General features: G+C 41.2%; 1 protein-coding gene across 1 annotated transcript in view; it reads left to right on the forward strand.

The window, feature by feature from the left end:
• Positions 1-11062, forward strand: part of SLC35G2 (solute carrier family 35 member G2) — a 35034-nt gene extending 23972 nt beyond the window's left edge. The window contains exon 2 of the mRNA XM_056121527.1: positions 9771-11062. Within this exon, the coding sequence (XP_055977502.1) occupies positions 9789-11030 (1242 nt within the window). The 5' untranslated portion in view covers positions 9771-9788 and the 3' untranslated portion in view covers positions 11031-11062. The remainder of the gene's footprint in view (positions 1-9770) is intronic.
• The last annotated feature ends 3236 nt before the right edge of the window (positions 11063-14298 follow it).

The following is a 14298-nucleotide window of genomic DNA, read 5'->3' on the forward strand; positions in this document are numbered from 1 at the left end:
TTCTTCAAAGCAGGCATTTCACACAGAATCATAGAGGGATAGCAAGTCAACAGGTTAAGTTTATCTTGGGTTAAAATCATGCCATGTCATTTGACTCAGAACTCTGCAGACTTAATATTTTCCTAGATATTTAAGAAGGCAAATATTTCTTTTCTAGGAAAGTGATGGGTTTATATGCAGATAGATTTTTTGATCTATTTTCGCCATACCTGTACTGTGTAAGACTCTTTTATGAATACAAATCTGATTCTTAGACATTTGTAGACTAATGATTTGGCAGTTTCCTGTTCTAACAAAGTATCATAAACTTGGTGGCTTAAAACAACACATTTAATATCATAGTTTTGTTAATCAGTGGTCCAATATGGTTAGACTGAACTAAATCCAAAGTGTTGGCAGTATTTTCTTCTTTCTGAAACCTCTAGAGTAGGAACCGTTTCTTCTTTTTTTCCAGTATTTAGAGGCTGCCCACATTTCTTGGCACACAACTCCTATTTTCAGTGCCAGTGAGAGAGGCTGTGTCCTCACATTGCATCATTCCAGTCTTGCTTCTGAAGTCACATTTTCCCAATCTTCTCTTTTTAAAGACTTGTGAGTATGTGGGGTTGAAGTGATAGCACAGCAGGTAGGGCATTTGCCTCACATGCAGCCAACCCGGGTTGGACTCCTCTGTCCCTTTAGAAGAGCCCGGCAAGCTACCGAGAGTATCCTGCCTGCTCGGCAGAGCCTGGCAAGCTACCCGTGACATATTCGATATGCCAAAAACAGTAACAACAAGTCTCACAATGGAGATGTTACTGGTGCCTGCTTGAACAAATCGGTGAACAACGGGAGAACAGTGCTACAAATAGTGATTATGTTAGGTCTAATTTAGATAACCCAGGATAATTTCCTTATATTCAAGTCAGTTGAGGGGTGGGAGCAATAGTATAGCAGGGAGGGCGTTTGCCTTGCATGCAGTTGACCTGGGTTTGGTCCCCAGCATCCCATATGGTCCTCAGGGCACTGCTAGGAGTATTTCTGACTGTAGAACCATGAGTAGCCCCCGAATATTGCCAGGTATGGCCTAAACTTCCCCTCCCCCAAGTAAAAATAAAGTCAGTTGAGGGTCAGAGAGATAGTATAGGGGTTAAAGAATTTGCTTTGCATGCTGGTCCCAGGTTTGATCCCTGACATTATATAGTTCCTCAGAGCACAGAACTAGGAGTAGCTCCTGAGCAATGCTGGGTGTGGCCCAAACATTTTCACCCTCAAAACAAATAAAGTCAGTAAATTCCTTGTCATAGAAGCCATTCACAAATTCTGGGGATTATACTTTGAACATCTGGATGGGGCTGGGAGCTGGGGAGGAAAGAATTATTATTATTCCTTGCAGTGTGGTATAGAAAAGGGCTAGGAAACCTGAGTTTGAATCTTGGCTCTACATAGCAATAATTGGCTATGTCATCTACTGACTGTCAAATTATCTAACATCTATTTCTCCACTGGGAACATGGAAATTATAATACCATTTTAGAGTTGCTGTGATCTTTAAATTTAAAAAAATGTAGTATACGCCTCAAAATAGAGAGGATTAAAAAACATAACTTTCACTATAGAGACTGTAGAGCCTTATTTAGGACCAAACAATCCCAAAGAGCACATCCCAGGTGCTTGGAAACATCTGGGCTGGATAATTCCTATGGTTTCATTTTCCCTTTAACAATAATTTAATGGTTTCCTCAAATCCTTTCAAAATCAAACAGCATGTTGATCTGAGGAAAGTATGAATGAATGAGATAAACCTTTAAATTTCACTCTAAGTCTTAATAGTTTCTCTCCCTAGATGATGTCAGAATAGAACATTTAAGAAGCAAACATGAATGCACTTGATTTATTTCTTCTGTATTCTTTCACAATCTGCTGTGCTCATCCCTCCCATCCCAGCATTGCTGGTATGGCTCCTCAACATTACTGGACCCTAGTAACTACTAGGTTGAGTCCCTATACATTTGTTTTGCTAGAGCGGGCCCAGTAACGTCTCCATTTTGAGACTTGTTGTTACTGTATTTGGCATATTGAATATGTCGTGGGTAGCTTGCTAGGCTTTGCCGTGCAGGCGAGATACTCTCGGCAGCTTGCCGGGCTCTCTGAGAGGGGCAGAGGAATCAAACGTGGCTTGGCCGGGCTGGCTGCGCGCAAGGCAAATGCCTTACTATCGCTATCGCTCCAGCCCACGTTTGTTTTAAGAATTGAAAAAACTCAACATTATGTCATACACTAAGAACAAAATGACAAAGGAGGCAGAAGCTCAGCACCAAATTAAAAGGAAAAAGGCCTATAACAAGAAACAATATGTCTTAATTTGGATGGCAGGAGGCCAAGTTGTAGGGTGGGATTCTCACTGAAAGGTCACATGGTTGAAGTCTTTCTCCTATATTTGGAAAGATATTTTCATCATCTGTTTCCTGTCAATGAACTTAGGATTTCAGGGGAAATTTTTTTTAAAAAATATATTTTGAAAGCAGAATGTGATTCTGAGAGTGACAGTATGCTATCATCCATTTAAGGCAATGAACAAATTATCTCTTTCTGAGGTCATTTGCATGAAAAAGTAGTAGCTGGTTGTAGGCTATAATGTCAGGATGTGTCTGTGGGGAACAGGAGTAGAGTTGAAGTAGGTAGCACTGTAGCATTGTCCTCCCATTGTTCATCGATTTGTTCGAGCGGGCCCAGTAACGTCTCCATTGTGAGACTTGTTGTTACTGTGTTTGGGATATCGAATATGTCATGGGTAGCTTGCCAGGCTTTGCCATGGGGACGAGATACTCTTGGTAGCTTGCTGGGCTCTCCGAAAGGGACAGAGGAATCGAACCCGGCTCAGCCGGGTCGGCCACGTGCCAGGCAAACACCCTACCGCTGTTTATAGCTCGGAGGACTGTAGTGGAGGTAGGTAAAGTTTTGTAAAGATAAGGTGAAGAAACAGGAAAGAATGAGAAGAGTAGGGAGAAAAGATTAATTCATGGCACTATGACCTAGACAAAAATCTTTAAATGAGTTCTAGTCCACAATTTAACTGGCTTACCTGATGCCCCCACAGAATATGTTCGGTAATATCTAGAGATGAATTCCCTAAATTGTCTTCCTTTACCTTAAGATTTTCTAGTCCAAAGGGAGGGAGGACATTGGCCATCTCCAAGTTACTATTTTCATGCTTCCCTAATGCTCTCCCTATTCTGAAATCTAATAAGGTTTGACTTCTCAAAGATGAGTTAACTACACTTAGTGCTTAGCTGTCACTGTCCTCCCATTGTTCATCGATTTGCTTGAGCGGGCCCAGTAACGTCTCCATTGCGACACTTGTTATTGTGTTTGGCATATTGAGTATGCCATGGGTAGCTTGCCAGGCTTTGCCGTGTGGGCGAGATACTCTCAGTAGCTTGCCGGGCTTTCTGAGAGGGGCAGAGGAATCGAACTCGGGTCAGCCATGATTTTTTTTTTTAAATGTAGGAGTACTGCTATTTATTCAGCCACTGATTAGTTGATTGAATTGGACATGAACGCCACCTTACTTTTTTTTTTTATAATTTTATTTATTGAATCACTGTGACAGCAGTTACAAAGCTTTTGAGTTTAAGTCTCGGTCATACAATGAAACACCTGTACCTTCACCAGCGCCCATTCTCCACCACACCCCCATCCCACACCCTCCCCCTACCTGTGGGGCAGATGATTTCCAATTACTCTCTCTCTACTTTGATTAGATATTTTGACAATATTTTGATACCAGACCCACCATTATTATTTGTAATTTTACCCCAACACTCAGATCTTTTGAAAAGGCAACACTAGACAATTTGTTTTGTATTGCTGGTTATGAATAACATATGATGTCGTGGGGCTGCAGTAGTGGCTGCTCGATTTTGAAATTCCGAAATTTTAACACTTAAATCTGGAGGGATTTCTGCCAAAACCTGCTGGGTTCTGAGATTTGTTTCTGAGTCTCTGGGATCATGGCCATTAAACGACTTGATCAGGAGCCAGAGAGGCCGTTCATGGGCGACAGCTTGGGACCTCATTGGGATTGGGAGGAAAGGGCCAGCTCCACCCCCATCCCGTGAGGCCCTGTGTGTCTCGTCACTGCAGGCCCAAACCTGACTGTCCAATGGCCTCTGGTTGATGGCAGCCACCGAGCCGCCAAGGGGGAGCAGGAGGAGGAACAGCACCCCTTCTCCCCTGGGGTGGCCCAGCAACAGTAACCTACTGAGGGGTCCGGATGCATTTCTGCCAAAAGCCGTTAGGTTCTGAGATTTGTTTCTGAGACTCTGGATCATGGCCATTAAGTGGCTTGATCAGGAGCCAGAGAGGCCCTTCGTGAGCGGTGATTTAGGATCTCATTGTGGGGGGGAGGAATGGGCCGGCTCCACCCCCATACCGTGAGGCCCAACATGTCTCGTCACCTGACTGTCCAATGGCCTCTGGAAGATGGCAGCCACTGAGTTGCCTAGGGGGAGCAGGCGGAGGGACAGTACCCTTTCCCTCCTGGGGTGGTCTGGCGACAGTAACCTACTGTGGGGTCCGGGCGCATTTCTACCAAAAGCCGCTGGGTTTCGAGATTTGTTTCTGAGTCTCTGGAATCATGGCCATTAAGCAGCTTGATCAGGAGCCAGAGAAGCTGTTTGTGGGTGCCGACTCAGGGTCTCATTTGGATGGGGAGGAAAGGGCTGGCACCACCCCCATCTGGTGAGGCCTCGCGTGTTTCGTCACTGGGGGCCCAAACCTGTCCAGCGGCCTCTGGAGGATGACAGCCACCGGGCCACCAGGAGGAACAGGCTAAGGCATGAAACCTATTCCCACCTGGGATGGCCCGGCGCCGGTAACCTACTGCAGAGACTGGACGCATTTCTGCCAAAAGCTGTTGAGTTTCGAGATTTGTTTCTGAGTCTCTGGGATCATTGCCATTAAGCAGTTTGATCAGGAACCAGAGAGGCCATGCCTCCAATTATTTATATAGCTGAGCCCAAGGTGGTTTGTGGGTGTGTCTCCCACATACCTAACTTTTGGCTGTTTACTTTCTTGGTAAACTTTGCTCCCAGTTTTTGGGGTCTGGCCATAGGCACAGTAGCAACTTTATGGTATCTGGAAGTCTGTAGGCACCATCAGGCTGCTGATGCACTCGCCTCACAGGTACAGATTGACCTACTGGCGGCACCATACCCCCTCAGGTTGTCCATGTTGGCCGTTTGCAAGGCAAATGCCCTACCCGCTGTGCTATCGCTCCAGCCCGAGTGCTTAGCATGTCTACCTAAATATAAGTATCTCTATGGCTACTGATGGTATTGTTATTGTCTTATCTGATAGTTCCTTCTACTTTTACTGAAAAGGAATTTTTTTGGTTGGGCCCACACTTAGCTATGCTCAGGCCTTACTTTTCTCTGCACTCAGGGATCACTCCTGGCCTGGTTTGGCAAACTGACTATATGTGGTACCAGGGCTTAAACCCAGATTGTGTACCTATTTCAAGGATGCTTTAATCTAAATATTACAGAAGAAATGAGTATGTGCCTTACTTTTGTTTCTTAAAATATATACAGATGGACTGTTGTTTGCTAAGCAATGACTGATGCTTAACAAACTTTTGTCCAACTTAGAATGATTCCATCTGGGTTGCTCTGAAATTTATCTTAATTTTTTTTTCGGTCTCCCTAGAAGTGCCAGAAGTAATCCATAAGCACAGAGCTAAAGGTAAGCTCTAAACATAGTTGGGTGAGATCCTGAAACCAAAAATGACAACAACATAAACCAAAGATATCTTTTTTGGTTTGATTTTGGGTCACACTGAGGGATGCTCAGGGGTTAATCCTGCTCTGGACTCAGGAATTATTTCTGGCAGTGCAAGGGGACCATATGGGATGCAGGGGATCAAACCCAGGTCAACCATGTACAAGGAAAGTGCCCTATCCACTGTACTATCACTTCAGTCCTCCAAGACATTTTCTTCAAAAGAAATTCATGATACAACTTTGTTCGAAACAAGAATTTGAAATTTCACATCATTACACAACAGAAGCATGCAGCAAGTTGTGGAGAAAACATATATAACTATCAAGTGCTTGGTGAGCATGCTACACCCAGTGATTCTTAGGGATCACTCCAGGCAGTACCTGGGGAATCATAGGTGGTGCTAGGAGATCGAATACATATCAGCTGAGTGCAAGGCAAGTGTCCTACCTATTGTATTATTTCTCCAGCCCAACAGCATGCTACTCTCCCCAAATCTCCTGAGTATTCATTAATCTTTGAACTGTGGTGGTCTCATAAACATAAATGAGAATATTAGGAATAGGAAATATATTTGGAAAACCAAGTCTATTCATTTTGGGACTAGTAAAACTGAATTTATGATTTGAAATGGAAATATCCTGACAAAAGTTGGGGGTGGGGGGTTGGGAATTCACTAGGCAGATCACTAGGTAGCTCAGTAGATAAAAAGACTGCAAGTGGAAGTAAGGTTCACACTAGGAATTGAAAGGCTTGGAGGTGTAGTTGTTGTTGATGGATATGTTTGTTTTGTTTTACTTTTCTTTTTTGGGTCACACTCAGCTTCACTCAGGACTCACTTCCTGGTAGGCCTGGGGAACCATATGTGGTACCAGCAATCAAACCCAGGTTAGCTGTGTGCACAACTTTGTACATGCTTTATACACTGTACTATCCCTCAGCCCCAGTTTTTTATTTAAAATCATCCCACTGAAGGAGATGATTTTAAGAAAAAAGAGGAAATAGAAATGAAACATTTGGCAATGCAGGTGATGTCAAAATACAAAATAGGATTTGATTTCTGGACCATGATAAATACAAAATAGGATTTGATTTCTGGACCATGATAAACCAGTTTATGATTCTAAAATTGATGAATTTTTGGCCAGTTAAAGGGAATATGTCAAAAAGGGAGTAAATAAAAAAGGTTTACTGTCTTCTTTTTGTTGGTGGTGGTGGTGGTAAGGGAGAAATGACTAGGAAGGAAATAAATTGTTCTTAAGAAGAAGGAAAACAAAGATAAGTGAACAAATACAGGTCTCAAAGAAAGAATAATTTAGTAGAAGATACTCTGGAACTTCAGAAAATGTAAATTATAGGGGAAGAAAGCTGATTTTTTTGGTTAACATTGCTATATGCCAATACGGTGGCAAATTATTTATATGCACTACCTTACTTAATCTTTAAAAGTTTTTAGTTTTTCTTTCACCCAACAAAATCATGAACATCTTTTCATGTCAATAAACGTTTGTGCATAGCTGTTTTCAAAAGATGTATATATTAGTTCCATTGTTTGAAGGATCATTTAGTAGCTACAAGGAACCCTCCTAATCACACATTCCCCACCCCCACTGTCTCTCTCTGTTTTTCTTAAAGAATAGATTAACATATTTAGTTTTAATTTTTTGGTAAACAATAGTGATTAAAAATAAAGATATCAAAAGTATACATTGCGGGGATGGAGAGATAGTATAGCAGCAGGTAAGAGCTCGATTGGCTGGTGACCAGCCAGGATTTGATTATCTGCATTGCATTTGGTCCCCCAAGCACTGCCAGAAGTAATTCCTAAATGCAGAGCCAGGAGTAACCTCTGAGCATCTTCAGATATGACCCCCACCCACAAAAATAATGTACATCGGAAGCTGGAATGATAGTACAGAGCTTAGGGTGCTTGTCTGGCACAGGCTGACTTGGTTTGATCTTGGCACTTGATATGATCCCCAAAACACTGGTAGAAGTGATCCTTGAGTGCAGAGCTAGGAGTAAACACTGAGTATTTGGGGTGTAGTGAAAAAAAATACATATTAAAAAAGTTTTTTTCCCCCTTTCATTATCTTTATTGCAAACCATAAGAACCAAGGGGGGGGGGAGAGAGAGAGAGAGAGAGAGAGAGGGGATAGAAAGAGGAGAGAAAGAGGAGAGAGGGGAGAGGGGAAAGGAAGAGGGGAGAGTGCCATAGTAGCAGACATGGGGGTGGGGGAAGGGAGGGAAACTGGGACCATTGGTAGTAGGAAAAGTACACTGGTGAAGGGATGGGTGCAATCATGAACAACTTTGTAGATGTATCACTGTGATTCAATAAGGTAAAAGGTAAAGGCCCTCCCGTTGATCGTCGATTTGCTCGAGCAGGCCCAGTAACGTCTCCATTGGAGACTTGGTTTTTACTGTGTCTGGCATATCGAATACTCTCGGTAGCTTGCCGGGCTCTCCGAGAGGGGCGGAGGGGCGGAGGAATCAAACTCGGGTCGGCCATGTTGGCTGCGTGCAAGGCAAACGCCCTACCCGCTGTGCTATTGCTCCAGTCCCATTACCCAGTTTTTAAGGTAAAGGTAAAGGTAAAGGCCCTCCCGTTGATCGTCGATTTGCTCGAGCGGGCCCAGTAATGTCTCCATTGGAGACTTTGTTGTTACTGTGTTTGGCATATCGAATACTCTCGGTAGCTTGCCGGCTCTCTGAGAGGGGCGGAGGAATTGAACTCGGGTCGGCCATGTTGGCCGCTTGTAAGGCGAACGCCCTAATTAAAAAAATTTTTAAAAAGGTTTTTTCCCTCTCCCCTTCTTTTTGGTTTCCTTTGTATTTTTCACAATGTTAAATAAAGAAATACAAGTTTAACTTTTCCTTTTTTTTTTTTTTTTAGTACATACGGTTTTTAAGTATCTGGTGACAATTTCTTTGGGGTAAAATGTTAGAATTGGTATTGCTGAATTAAAAGGCAGTTTATTTTTTTCCTTTTTTTATTTTTGGCTTGTTGTTTCACAACTGCCAATGCTCAGGGGTTACTCCTGGCTCTGCACGCAGGAATTATTCCTGGCAGTGCACATGGGACCATATGGGATGCCAGGGATCAAAAATGGGCCCAACACATGCAAGGCAAAAGCCCTACCTGTTGCACTATTTGCTCCATCCTTGAAAGGGAGTTTCAATTTCAATTTTAGTACATGTTGTCCAATGGCTCATCAGAAAGATTATATATGTGAACAATTCATGTATGTGAATAAATTTTTATGTGAATAAATTTTTATGTGAATTAAATTAAATAAATTGAATAAATTTTTATGTGAATAAATTAAATAAATAAATAAATTTTTATGTGAATAAATTAAATAAATTAAATTCCTAGTTTTAATCACTGTATCTGAAATTGTATGGAAAGCCTAGAATGAATTTTAAAAAACCTATGGGCGTTCTCCTTACAAGTGGCCAACATGGCCCACCCGAGTTTGATTCCTCCGCCCCTCTCGGAGAGCCCGGCAAGCTACCGAGAGTATTCGATATGCCAGACACAGTAACAACAAAGTCTCCAATGGAGACATTACTGGGCCCGCTCGAGCAAATCGACAATCAACGGGAGGGCCTTTACCTTTACCTTTTATTCAAAATTTATAGCACAGATAAATAGACACTGGAAAGGTTTGATCTAACTTGTTACTTATTTTTCTATCCTTTCCTTGTTGGATTGGTGGCAACAAATAGGAAGTGAATGAGTGAAAAAGATCAATTGTTACATAAAGACAGGAAATAGAACTAAATGAATCAAAGAATAAGCACAATGAGAAACGGGGGCATATTTGAGAGTGAAAAAAAGACAGTTTAATTAGGTTGTATCTGGTAAGGCATATAGCCAGATGGTCTCTTCCTGTTATTTAAAAACAAAGAAATTAACCTATTACAACCTTTACTTTCTGTTACTGAATGAAATTTAAACTAAAGTTCAACTGAATATCTATGTCTTTTTATTTTCTTTTAAATAGAACTGATTATCTGAAGAAATGGATACATCTCCCACCAAAAAATATCCAGTTAAAAAACGAGTGAAAATACATCCCAACACAGTGATGGTGAAATATACTTCTCATTATCCCCAACCTGGGGATGATCGATATGAAGAAATCAATGAAGATTATGGAAATTTCATGGAGGAAAATCCAAAGAAAAGCTTGCTAAGTGAAATGAAAAGAAAAGGAAGAACTCTCTTTGGAACTATGAATACCCGACCTCTACCAACAGAAGACCCAATGGCAAACGAGATTGGAAAATTCCAGAGTTTTGCAGAAAAAAATATTTTTCAGTCAAGAAAGACATGGATTGTGCTATTTGGTTCTGCTTTGGCTCATGGATGTGTAGCTCTTATCACTAGGCTTGTTTCTGATCGTTCTAAAGTCCCATCTCTAGAATTGATTTTCATCCGTTCTGTCTTGCAGATCTTATCAGTGTTGGTTGTGTGTTACTATCAGGAGCCCCCCTTTGGACCCAGTGGATACAGATTACGACTCTTCTTTTATGGTGTGTGCAATGTCATTTCTATTACTTGTGCTTATACATCATTTTCAATAGTTCCTCCTAGCAATGGAACCACTATGTGGAGAGCCACAACAACAGTTTTCAGTGCTATTCTGGCATTTTTACTTGTAGATGAGAAAATGGCTTATGTTGACATAGCTACAGTTGTCTGTAGCATCTTAGGTGTTTGTCTTGTCATGATCCCTAATATTGTTGATGAAGACAATTCTTTGTTAAACGCCTGGAAAGAAGCCTTTGGATACACTATGACTGTGATGGCTGGACTGACCACTGCCCTTTCTATGATAGTGTACAGATCCATCAAAGAGAAGATTAGCATGTGGACTGCACTTTTTACCTTTGGTTGGACTGGGACAGTCTGGGGACTATCTACTATGTTTGTTCTTCAAGAGCCAATCATCCCATTAGATGGGGAAACCTGGAGTTATCTCATTGCTATTTGTGTTTGTTCTACTGCAGCATTCTTAGGAGTTTATTATGCCTTAGACAAATTCCATCCAGCTTTGGTCAGCACAGTACAACATCTGGAGATTGTCGTAGCTATGATTCTGCAGCTGCTAGTATTACACATATTTCCCAGTGTTTATGACATCTTTGGAGGGGTAATAATTATGACTAGTGTTTTTGTCCTTGCTGGCTATAAACTTTACTGGAGAAACTTAAGAAGGAGGGAAGATTACCAGGAAATTCTAGATTCTCCCATAAAATGAATACCTATTTAGTATTATCTGTTAATAGCCAGTTATTAATAGTTACACTGCCATTTTGATGTTGTTTTCTGTGATGTTTGAGAGTGCTATATAACAAATCGTATATGCAGATGTAAACAAATTTATTCTAGTCTAATATATTAAAATATATTCAAAAATTGAGATGTTGTGAGCTTGGTGTCATTAGTTACTAATAAATTATGAAGAAATTATGGTCTAATCATGGTACAAGGAGAATGTTAACCTCCATCATTAATGAACAGAACACTTATGGAGTTTATGTGATCTAAAAGCTAAAATAAATATTTTAATTAAAAAAATACTTTGTGGGGTTGGTGAAGATAGCTTAAAGGGCAAGGCACATGTTTTGCATACTGGGACTCAGGGTTTGATCCCTAGAACCACATGGTATCCTAAACACTACTGGGAGTAGTTCCTAAAGATTTCTTGAGTATCCAATTCTACTACCCCCCAAAAAAACTCAAAAACCAAACAAAAAATCTTGTTCGTGTTCAATGTTTTATAAATATTCCACAAAAACCTTTCAATATTCAGAAAACTTAATATGTAAAAAGCATATTATATAAGATGAAATAAAAACAGCAAACTTTTGTCTTCTACGTGTCTTAGAAAACTAGAGGTGAGGGACAGGAGAGATAGTATAGCAGATAAAGCCCTTGCCTTGTACTCAATTGACCTGGTTTTGATTCCCGGCATGTCATATGGTCCCCTAGTCCTTCTAGAAGAAATTCTTGAGCACAGAACCAGTAGTATTACCTGAGCACCATTGGGTATGACCCCCAAACAAAAAAATACAAAAAAAAAATACAGAGATGATAGGGCTAGGTAAGGGAGCTTGAGTTGAAGAAATAAACAAACAAAAAAATGCTGGCTTTTCAGTGACACTGGTTCTTATCCTGCCCGAGAGTAGGAAACTGGTCTTATTCTTGCTGTGGTTACATTAGACAATGAATAGGAAATGAAGGTAGAGAGAAGACTGAATTCTTGCCTGTTCTTCACTTATGCCACTTTGTTCATGATTGGGGGGTGTCCTAGTATGGTGGGGGAAGGGGAAGGGGAGTGGGATGGTATCTACTATCCTTAGTTTGTAAATTCCATCCCAAACCTACCTACCTTCCTTTCTTTCTTTCTTTCTTTTCTTTCTTTTTTTCTTTCTTTCTTTCACTTTGTAGTAAGTATGTGTATGAACTATAGTGAAGACACTTTTGTTTTCTTTTGTTTGGTTTTTAGACTACACATGGTAGCAATTAAGGGACCAATGCTGTGCTGGGAATTGAACCTTGCTCTTCAGTATGTAAAGCTCATGCTCCAGCTCCTCTCTCTAGCCTCTTAAAGGCACTTATTATCCCTGTAAAAGACGTGTGCAGTAATCACAGTTTAGCAGAAAAATGGTATGGCATGGTATCCTGAGACTTTTCAAATATCTAAAGTTCTGTAAAAGCATAAAAGGTCAAGGGCTGGGGAGATATTAGCATCAATTCCCCCCCCCCCCCCTTTTTTTATTGAAACATTGTGAGAGCAGTTACAAAGTTTTCGGTTTAAGTCTCGGTCATACAATGATGAAACACCCAACCCTTCACCAGTACACATTTTCACCACCAAAAGATGCCAGTATCCCACACCCTCCCCCTACCTGTGTGGCAAATGATTTCCACGTTACTCTCTCTCTACTTTGATTACATTCTATATTTCGACACCAAATCCACTAATATTATTTGGGATTTTACCCCAACACTCAGATCTGCTGAAAAGGCATTAGAGAATTTATTTTCTGTTGCTGATTATGAATTGCATATAATGACAAGCGGCCTCGCAATTTTGGAATTCTAAAGTTTTAATAATTAAATCTGGAGGGATTTCTGCCAAAAGCTGCTGTGTTCCAAGCTTTGTTTCTGAGTCTCTGGGATCATGGCCAATAAGCAGCTCAATCAGCAGCCAGGTTCATGGGTGGCAACTCGGGATCTCAGAGGGGTTGGGGGGGAAGGGCCGGCTCTGCCCCCATCCCATGAAGCCCTGTGTTCCATCACCACAGCATCAATTTCTTGGCATGCTGATGACACGGGTTTGATCATGGGCACTGTATATGGTTCCCCCAGTACCACCAAAAGTGGTATTTGAGCACTGAGCCAGGAGTAAGTTCAAGCATCACGGGGTATGGCCCCAAAACAAAACAAACAAACACCCAAAACCAAAGCATACAGGTGATATTACTTTGGGTCTAAGTTGTAGCTTTGATAATTTAACACAAATATTGACATGAAACTTTTTTAGTTAAACTCAACAGTAATAACAAATTCATCCTTATATTTTCTTGTATGGTACTAAGGCCCAGACCCTACAAAGTACATTTTTCCTCTGTAGCTGTATCTCACTAGGTTCTACAAATAAAGGATATTAGAAAGAGACTGGAAGGTAGGGAGAAAGAACTTCCTCCTTCCTGTTTAGTTTCCATCATTGTTACTACAGCAGTAAGTAACAGCCCTTTGCTTCAGCAGCAACAGATCTCAGCCTTGCACTTCTTTGGACACCCCACCCTACAACCAGCTTTATCATATCCCTCTGAGAAGTATCAGTTCCATCTCAATAGCAGTCCCTCAGGGATCCATGCTATAGCTCTACTGAGTTAGTTCTCTAAACTATGATACTTGAAAATCAAACCAATCTTGCTTCCTCTTTTCACTATTCCTAGGAGTCATCACCACTCCCTAATAATATTCTAGGAATTATTAGATAGCAAATCTCAGTAAAACTTACCCAGTTTGAAGCACAGGCAGAAAAAGGGAAGAGAGAGAGAGAGAGAGAGAGAGAGAGAGAGAGAGAGAGAGAGAGAGAGAGAGAGAGAGAGAGAGAGAGAGACTGGAATCACTTGTAAAGACTAAGAAGTCTAGCAAAAGTATAATTGCAGTTTCAGGGAGAGTAGATAGTATAGTACATAACATTTCTGAAGAAACATTGGTGCCTGAATTTCCAAACCAGATAAAACCAACAAATAACCAGCAACCCACAGGTCTAGGGAATTAAAGAATCCCAAGAAGAATAAATTCAAAGAAAACCACATCACACTGTTGTTGTTGTTTGTATTTTTTTGGGTCACACCTCGCAGTGCTCAGGGCTTGGGAGTCATAAGGAGGGCAAGGGATTGAATCAGGATCAGTCATGTGCAAGCAAGTGTCTTACACAATATACTATCACTCTGCCCCTCCCACTCCCCCCCCCATCAAACCATAGACCATTCTAAAAGAAAACT

Source organism: Sorex fumeus, unplaced genomic scaffold (assembly GCF_029834395.1).
Source record: "Sorex fumeus unplaced genomic scaffold, SorFum_2.1 ptg000044l, whole genome shotgun sequence".
NCBI classification, from domain to species: Eukaryota; Metazoa; Chordata; class Mammalia; order Eulipotyphla; family Soricidae; genus Sorex; species Sorex fumeus.